This window comes from Habropoda laboriosa, unplaced genomic scaffold, assembly GCF_001263275.1.
Source record: "Habropoda laboriosa isolate 0110345459 unplaced genomic scaffold, ASM126327v1 scaffold567, whole genome shotgun sequence".
NCBI classification, from domain to species: Eukaryota; Metazoa; Arthropoda; class Insecta; order Hymenoptera; family Apidae; genus Habropoda; species Habropoda laboriosa.
The window spans coordinates 30,684-40,750 of NW_017100685.1; the positions used below are offsets into that span (position 1 = coordinate 30,684).

Genomic DNA, 10,067 nt, shown 5'->3' on the forward strand with positions numbered 1-10,067 from the left:
AACTATCACTTCCTTTCTGAACGTTATTAAAATTTCTCCGCTTTGCACTAATCGCTTGTTGTTTTTTTTTTTTGCGTCTCTGTTGCAGGCAAAGAGAAGATTGGTAATTATATTAAGTCGAATCTACGTGTAGCGCGTAATAGATACGAGAAAAGAGGGTAGGGAGAAGATAGGAAACAGAAAGAAAATGAAATAATGCTATGTAACAGTATAATTAGATACGTGTGTGTATTGAAAATGATAAACATGATAGCGCGCGCAGATGTGAATGAGTTTTTCATGCATTAAGTATTGAAGCGTTGTGTCGAATGGAATTGGAAACAGTAAGTTACAAAATTTTCAATTGGTTCTTTGGTACGAGGAAAAAGTTTGGAATACTATTTGGTGGGAAAACAAAAAAAAAAAAAAATAGGTGATTATTAATCTTTTTATTTTGAAGGTGAAAGAGTAACGTTAGGCCTGAATTATTTTGCAAGATCGATTTCGTAATTCAGATCTAGCACTTCCGTAATTTCACTCAAAGTAAAGAAACAATTTAATCACTTAAAAAGCAAGTAATTTTGAAAAATTGATAAACATCTAAATTTTAATACAACGTTTCAAGTATTATTTTTAAGTATTTAAAGATACCGTTTCTCGTTATTGCAAAATTTCAATCGCTTCAAAAATAAGCAATTTCACCGAAGAGAATTGATAAACTTCTAAATTTTGGCCCTCTGCAACCTGATTCTTTTTTCTTGCTTCTGAGAGGAGATATTTTAGTTGATTGTTTTTTATATTTCGGTGGAAAAAGCAAGAACAAATGTAAAAAATAATTATGAAAATGGTAATAATTATTGCAAAAAAATTGACTGGTAATAATGTACAACAATATGGTGCAATAGTATAACAATTAACGAATAAAAGGAGACTATAACCTATAGATAAAACAGTAAGTAACTTGCAAGTTACACGGCGTACAGAGAGTTAATACAAAATTTTAAGTAGTGTTTTGAAATATTTATAGACGTTGTTTTCTTTGTTGAGTAAAATCGAACTAGTATATATTAAATATTAAAAAATATCATTCTTTGTTACAAAGATTAAAACAATATTTTTTCAAGGAAGAATCGTGTACTTACTGGAAGCACTAGCTATAACTAAATATTCGTAGAGTCTAACCAAACGCCATGAATGCTTAAGAGCTTCTGCTGCCATACAAGTACCCGATTCTACCAACATTGTGCTCGCATGTCAAAGATACATTCGTTGAAGCACGCGCAAAATTACCACGTAGACGGCTAAGACTTTAATCAACTGCTTCCTCCCCCCATCGCAGGATGTTCCCAGTGTCCCAAGGGTTACTGCTGGACGTCGCAGTTCTGTCAGAGAACAGAGAAGCCAAAGTGTCACGAGCAGTGTCTAGCTGAGTGCAGTGGCCCTACGGAGAGAGATTGCTACGTGTGCAAGCACTATCGACACGAGGGGAAGTGCGTGGAAACCTGTCCTAGTCACTTGTGAGTAATCCTCGAAGAATTACCCTTTTTCCTCCTACATTCATATTTTCGATCGTCGACATTCATAATTTCACGATATTGCTAATTTTCTGAAATTCGTTTGCTTATTTCTGATTATCGACAACGACGAAAGTTTGAAACTATATCGCCGCTATATTGCTCTCCCTACCGATCGAGGCGTCGAACAATTCGACGAAACTTCCAGATCCTCGTAAAAGGATCATTGACCCATTTCACAAAAATTACCGTTCTCCAACGCTAAAACGCCCAACTTAATCGCTGTTAATCATCTATTATGGCTCAAAAAAGTTTGGATCCACCGGAATCTGCTACGAATTTTTTTGATGAATTTGCAATTCACTTTGCAGGGATCAATGGTAATTCACTTTGACTAGATAGACTTGGTAGTGGTAGTAAAGGATTCTTTAAAAGTTTCTTATATTTTTAACCTCTTTTCCAGAGAATTCTTGTAAATGAACAGTGGTCCCACACTTTAGTGTAGCGTATTTAGAAATACATACAGGGTGATTCACTTAATTTGACTTGAAATTACTCCTAAACTATTCGTTGTACGATAAAATACACGAAGCAAAGTTGCATGATTTCAAGGGGGGTTTACGTTACAATAACTATGTTTTCTCCACATATGAAGGTCACCTTTATTTTTTTAACACCCTATATTTCTTTACGGAAATTAGAAGAGCACTAAAAACTGAATAAATAAGTATTAAGGCATGGGTGTCCAACCTTTCGATTTGCCTGGGCCATACGAACTATATAATACAGTTAATTGTACATAAATAACAAAACCTCCTTTACTTTTTAATATTTTTTATTATAATGCAATTGAGTCGTGAAAAATATCGCTAAAAATCACATAATAATGTTAAAAGTTTACGATATTGTGCTGTTCAGGGCCGCGGGTTGGACACGCCTGTATTAAGGCATAATAGGTTTAAAGTGGGTATCAAAAAGTATCGGTACTGGTCCGATGAAATGTGAACTATTACTTCATTCACCGAAATTTATTTCGTCCCCTCCAAAGTAATCCCCTGTCACTGCAATGCACTTGTGCCAACATTTTTTTCTAGTCCTCGAAGCACCTTTTCTAATCAATTCGAAGTATACCCTTCAGAACGCGTAGCGATTTTTTCCTTTATCTCATTTATCGATTGAAAACTGTGTCCACGAAGCGGTAATTTCAACTTAGAAAATAAGAAGTCGCACGGTGTCATATCAGGCGAATACGGAGCTTGCGGAATGGTATTCGTCGAATTTTTAGACAACAAATGACAAACAAATACAGACGTGTGGTGCATGAACTTTCTCGCCACAATTCCGGTCGTTTTTTATGGATTGCTTCGCGCAAACGATGCATAACACCCGAATAATATTCTTTGTTGACAGTTCGATCAATTGGGAGGAATTCCCGACGCACAACACCCTGGTAATCGAAGAAAACTGTCAACGTGACTTCGATTTTTGATCGACTTTGACGAGGTCTTTTCGGTCTTGTTTCGCCTTTAAGACGTCATTCGCTCGATTGTTGAGCTGTTTCTGTATCGTATGCGTAGATCCATGTCTCGTCGCTAGTAATGATGCGTTTCACGAATGATTCGTCTTGAGAAACCATTTCATCAGCGACACGAACGCGATGTTGTCTTTGACAAACATTCAGTGTTGTTTTTGGTACAAGGCCCAAATTGCCTTTCTAAATCAATTGGTACGAACCAAATGATATTCCAACACGTTCGGAAATGTCCTCCAATCGTCAGTCGTCGATCACCGAGGACTAAATCCTTGATTTCCTCAACGCGCGTTGTTCATCTGTTGAAGTGTGGATGGTCTTCCAGATCGATCCTCGCCTTCGACGCGTTCCCTGCCTTCTTTCAACATTTCGTATCACTCGAAAATCCTTATTCTCGACCTGCACGCGTCACCGAAACACTTCCGCAACATTTCTAGTTTCCGTACACGAAATTTTGTTCCGAAGGCAAAATTTTATGCAAATTCTTTGCTCCGCAAAATTTAACATACTGAAAATCACCGAATGCGCTTTCCTTTAATCGCAAAAAAGTCGTTTACTTGCAAACCAACAATGGCAACGACGTGAAATTTTCAACACACGTTAGAAACAGTTCTACCAATTATAGAGAAGCAAAAGATTTTCAGATATAATTAATGCGCCGGTCTCGATACTTTTTGATCACAGTGGTATATCGTTTTAAGAAATGCCAAGGGAGTTCTGGGATGCTTTCGAGTATTCCCGGGCAATTCCGAAGAGTTCCCAGAAAATGTCCAGCGAGTTTTAGGGAACTTCTAGGAAATTACTAGGGAGTTTTAGGGAGATTATGTATTTATTTATATTATGATTTATATATCCTAAGATAATATAACATAATTCATAGAAAAGGTTTTCCCTTTTTCCAGTCGTATTCCAATTATTTTCAAAAAATGTAACGATTCGAGGTCACTGTGAAACAAAAATTCTTCTCTACTTTTCGTTATCGACATTTTAACTCTCTTGAAATGTATCGTGAAAAAAGAAAGAGCAGAAACTATGTAGTTTGCCATGCTTCTTACTGTTACAAGAGTTAAGTGAAGTGGAGGGGGGTTGCGGCTCAGTGACCTTGAGCCGCCACCTACTTTCACTCAGGCTATATCCGACGCATAAACCTTCCATAGATACGCCTATTTGTCGAGACGCTGCGTCACGAAGGACGAATGCGTGAAAATGAATCGCCTCAGGAGAGTGTACTTCTTTGTCGAGGATGGACAATTCTGGAGACCTTTCAATGGATCCTGTGTGACTCATTGCCCCGAGGGATACGAGGATGCACTCGATGAGTACAATGTACGTACGAATTCGACTAATTAGCCGTGTTGTAATTAGATTCACGGTTAAGGCAGAGGGATCAGAGTCGGTAGATCGATCGCGTTCAACATTTATTTCGTGGTGAATTCAAGGCTCGAGAAAAGAGAGAGAGAGAGAGCATTATTCGCGAAACGTGCGAGCATCACTAATTACGAAACGACAGGATCTACGTTCTACTTCAGGCGATCAGGGGTGGCGGTAATTAGCAATTCTGAGATGTCAGATGTAATGTCCACGTATTACTTTGTAACGTTAGAATGTCTGATCTGAGATATCTTTGTTGAATTTGCGTAAAGATTTGCATAGAATTTGCATAGAAGAAAAATTAACCCTTTGATTGTTGGCCAGTCGAATGTAAAGCACTTGCTGCGTGTAGCCGAGTTATAGTAGTAATTAGTCACGCTGTACGGAACATGTTCGCGAGTTAAGACGTTAGCCAAAATGATCACAAAACATCATAACCGTACAGATACAGAAAAGTGACTGATGCTTACAAACATGATGATGTTGTTAGTAAACACGAGCGAAGACGTTGAGGTTTTGAGGATACAATGTTGTACAATTGCAGTTAAAGTATCTTTTAAATTGATCATTTTTCGACACCAGTAGTAACTTAATACTTTTTCTTTTTATAGGGAACAAAAACAACGTCAATTGATGTGCAATAAAATATATAGATTTATTTAAAGATTGAAGATGACCTCGAAATCTCTGAAACATCTCCACCAAACATATTCATTGAAACTATTTACATTTATTTAACACGTTGACTTCCATGTTGGTCACCTATGACGGAGATTGTTTCCTTGATGGGGCCACGGTGGTCATTAGTGACCGAAGGGCCTCAAATGTTCAGAATAATACTAGACATATTATTTTGAATTTAAAAAAAAAAAAATAAAGCATAGTATAATACTATGAGGAACACCCTGTATATGACATTAGCCAAATTACTTTTTGTGGCCAATATTTTGTATGTTATACTTGTAAAAAATAAACGTAAAGCGTTGCTAAAGGTTAATAAATTTTTGCAGTGTAATTTCTTGAAAACTCGAATTGTGATCGATTTTTTGGACAGTTAAATCGTAAAACTGGAATAAGAATTTTTCTGTAAAATCTAACTCAGAACTCAATTACACGAACAGACTGAAAAAGTTTCCCCAAGATAACGTTCGGTGAACTTCTGCGATGCAAAAGTGTGTTGAATTTGAGTAGCAGAATTTCTCTCAAAATCGGAAAAACGAAATTCTTATACCTCTTCTAACAACAACATCTCTTACAATTAAGAATTATCCAATTACAATTACAGATGACTACGTGTCGCGTTTGCCAGGACAGATGCCGAAAGGTGGGCCACGGCGCCTTGATCCGACACATCTCCGACGCGCAGATCTTCCGGGGCATAACTGTGGTGAGAGGCGCTCTGGAATTCCAGATCCGGAATGGAAATCCAAACATAATGAACGAACTGAGCGCCGCTTTAGGCCAAATCGAAGAAATCACCGAGTACTTGAAGATCACCCATTCCTTCCCAATCACTTCTCTAGGTTTCTTGAAAAGATTAAGGGTGATCAAAGGCGAGAAATTGGACATCAATAACGCCAGCCTCTCGGTTCTCGACAATCCAAATCTATCGAATCTATTCCCACCAGAGCAACAAGTCAGAATCGAAAATGGTAGGCTGTTTTTTCATTACAATCCAAAGCTATGCCTCTCAAAGATCGTCGAATTCAGCAAAATGGTGAATATCTCCAACTTCACCGACCTAGAGATCCAACCGGAGTCTAATGGCGAAAAGGTAGCTTGCAATATAGTGAGTATAAACATCACCGTGAAACAGTTAGGACCTGATTACGCTAATCTAGTCTGGGACAGTTACAAACCACCGGAAGGTCAACAATTGCTCAGTTACTTATTGAATTACATCGAAACAGAGAACAAGAATATCACCTACGAAGCAAATGCTTGTGGAGGAAACAACACCTGGCAGATCGTCGACGTCGATATTCCAAAATGGAACACCACGGTATCGAAAGAAATTGGTAATTTGAAACCGTACACTATGTACGCAGTGTACGTGAAAACGTTCAACGCGAGGAACACGAATTTCTTCGTGAACCCGGTTGGTCAGTCAGAGATCATTTTCCTCAGAACCAAGAGCACTATACCATCACCTCCAGTGAACATAGTTTCCACTGCTTTGAGCGACACGGACATCTTGCTCAGATGGGAACCACCGTTGTTCCCTAATGGTCCCATAGGCTACTACATGCTCTCCAGCGCCATGATCTACGAGGACGACGATGTGATCTCCTCCAGAAACTATTGCAACGACACTCTGGAAAATGAGTTTGAAAATGCGCAAGAAGTAGTATCAGAAGTGACCATTAAAACTCCAGTGATGACTTCAACCTCGTGTTGCTCGAAGAATGTCAATAGAAACATCATTACATCGAAGAAATTCGAGATCTTCTGTCACGAGAACACAACTATCAGCTACGTTTCACCAGGCTGGAAGGATTACTGCGTGCACAATAAATACAACGTGGCAGATAATCGATTCTACGAGCTGGCGAACAATTTATCCACTCCTCGGCTAGAAGAGACCGCTAAAATTGCTTCTTCGGAGGCAGCTGGAAAATATATAGAGGAGACAGCTGTCGCGTACAACGTCAGTGGTAGAAACAACTCGTTTGTGATCAGGAATCTTCGTCATTACACGCGTTACATCGTCAGCATCGCTGCTTGCGGTGTGAAAGTCGACGAGACTAACATGTGCTCGTCCATTCAGTATACAAACATCAGAACGAAGAAACGAATGCGTGCTGACGATGTGAAGAACCTGAAAGTCCGCGTGACAAATAACACAATTGTAGAAGTGACCTGGGGCCTAGTAAAGGATCCTAATGCGCTCACAGTGTCATATACCATCGAGTACACGAATCTGCATGTGCGTGACGCGAAGAAGAGCGCTGAGTGTATACCACGGATGAGTCGTAGGGACCTGGTGAACAACTACTTCATCAAGAACCTCAGTCCAGGGAAGTATAGTCTGCGAATTAAGTCCACGTCTCTGGCAGGTGATGGAAATTTCTCCGAAGTAGTCTATTTCTCTGTTGGCCTATTGAACAATGCTCCAATTACTCTGATAGCGTTGTTGACTCTTAGTATCTTGTTTGCAGCGTCAATTGTGTCGTTTATGATCATGAGGAGACACCAGAAGAGAAAGATGCAGGAAAGATTGATAGCCAGTGTGAATCCAGACTACATAGAGACCACGTACGTGATTGACGATTGGGAGGTACCTAGAGAAAATGTGGAGATCCTTGAAGAACTAGGCTTAGGTAACTTTGGTATGGTCTACCGAGGATTGTATGACAAAACTACACCAGTGGCTATTAAGACGATCTCGACGACAGTCACTCAGAGGGAAAAGAATGAGTTTTTGAACGAAGCTTCAGTGATGAAGAACTTCTCCACCTATCACATCATCAAGCTTATAGGCGTGGTGTCTGTTGAGAATCCTCCGTTCGTTATTATGGAGTTGATGGACAACGGTGACTTGAAGACATATCTACGTCGAATTCGCGATACTCATCTGGTACCAGACGACTGTAGGATCATAAGAATGGCTGCAGAGATAGCTGATGGCATGGCTTATCTGGAATCGAAGAAGTACGTTCATCGTGATCTAGCTGCGAGGAATTGTATGATCTCTAAGGACCTAGTTTGCAAGATTGGAGACTTCGGAATGGCCAGAGACGTTTATGAGACAGACTACTATAAAATTGGTCGCAAAGGTCTTCTTCCCGTCAGATGGATGGCTCCAGAGAATCTCTCTGACGGTGTGTTCACCTCAGACTCCGACGTTTGGTCCTTCGGAGTGGTCCTGTATGAAATTTTGACCTTGGCTGAGATCCCCTACCAAGGTTTCTCCAACGAAGAAGTCCTCAATCACGTATTACACAAAGGAACCTTGCACGTTCCTCGTACTTGTCCAGAGAACATCCATAGGATCATGGAGAAGTGTTTCAAATGGCGACCAAGCGATCGTCCTACGTTTATGGAGATCGTCTCAGAGCTGGAGCCATTCTTGGGTCAAGATTTCTACGAGAAGTCCTTTTATCACTCCATGGAGGGCGTGGAGAGTCGAAATTCTGGTGTGAAGAAGGCTTATCATCATGCAGCGACTATTAGGTTCCATTGGGGCAATGAAACAGCCAGATGGGTGAAGGAGTTCGAGGATAATGTGACGCTACTCGACCAGACGAAGGCGGGAACCAGCAGAGGGCGCATCTTTAAGAACGGTTTTCAACATTTCGGTAACGTAACCAACATGGAAGACGCGCCACTCGATCGGTGAGGCTAGACTCAAAGCTCTGTGGCAAATTTTTCAATTTCGAGAACTCTCGTTCGTATACGATGTACAAAAAGATACTCAGGGCAATGAATCTCGAACGAGGGGTCTTAACGAGCTCGATGGACGTTCAGTTCCTTTTTTTTCCCCTGTCTTCTTACCTGATCGGATAATAACGTTTACGCAAGAATTGGACACGATTCGTCCGTCGATGCTTGTTATTGATTCTCGATGAATACTAGAGCACCTAGAGATGGCGAGATTAGCGACTAAGGAGCTACCGGTTTCTGATAGAAAAGCGCTGTGCTTTAACCAAAAGCGTTTGAAAAAGAAGAAGGATGTTCGATGAAGTAGTAGGAATTTCTTTCCGAGAGTAATCAAAAGCTCTTAGCGCCTCGACCATCCAAGCCTGCGAACTTTGTCTCATTCCTTGATGAAAGGCCTTGACGTTTCGTCCTTTCGCGCGCGGATATTCTTCTTTTTATCTTCTTCACTTTCGTTTCCTTTTTCTTTTTAGAGGTAAGGATAATACTTTTAGCGCGTTTGACTCGTACCCACGCAAAGAACTGATTAATTAGGACGCGTTTTGAGACGAGCTTCTGTTTAAGGATTTCGCGAGTCAGGTACAATGAATTCTTTGTCGAGGGAATTTCTGTTTTCTCAAACGTGTGTTTGATGTTTGTCTACGACGAGAGGAAAGGACTTCGATTTTCTCGTATATTCTGTCGAATTTGTTATTTTGGAGGAATTGTTCAGAGTACAGGGAACCGGAAATACCGAGTAACAATGAATTCACTGTATATATATACACATATATATGTATATATATATATGTACAGTTTTCGCGGAGATTAGACAGGAAGAAGATATATATTAACATTAAGAACTTCCTTGGACGATCGTCGGCGTAAGGACGATCGATAGAGAGAGAGAGAGGAGAGAGAGTTCAATGCTCGTCGAATCGCATTGTCGTGCTCTATTTGCCAAGTTGAACTCGATAAGTCAGGATTTACGTGTATACATATCTACCTATGCTCTCCAGAGAGAGGAAGACTTAGCAATACCATGAAAGATTCGCCTGTTTCACGCAACTTTTGCAATACTCTAGACTCTAGGGCCTCGAATTTAGCCAGTGTTCGTTTTGTTTTTTTTTTTTTTATAGTGGACGATCTTAGTAGTTTTTTTTTTTTTATAGAAAACGAGGTAATTGATGGTTCTGGGAAATTTGGGAAGATCGTGGTGCAGCTGTGAGATAGCGAACTATATTTCTTTTGGAATTTTCAATATTGAAAATACAATTTAAAAAAATTTTTTTAAAATTTTCTATAAATTTTCAGTC

The 10,067-nt window shown here is 39.8% G+C and overlaps 1 protein-coding gene across 1 annotated transcript in view; it reads left to right on the forward strand.

Moving 5' to 3' along the window:
* LOC108576851 (insulin-like receptor) overlaps positions 1-8,734 on the forward strand; it is a 14,122-nt gene extending 5,388 nt beyond the window's left edge. The window contains exons 4-7 of the mRNA XM_017939913.1: positions 89-103; positions 1,319-1,496; positions 4,182-4,350; positions 5,681-8,734. Coding sequence (XP_017795402.1) covers positions 89-103; positions 1,319-1,496; positions 4,182-4,350; positions 5,681-8,734 — 3,416 coding nt within the window. The remainder of the gene's footprint in view (positions 1-88; positions 104-1,318; positions 1,497-4,181; positions 4,351-5,680) is intronic.
* Positions 8,735-10,067: the final 1,333 nt, after the last annotated feature.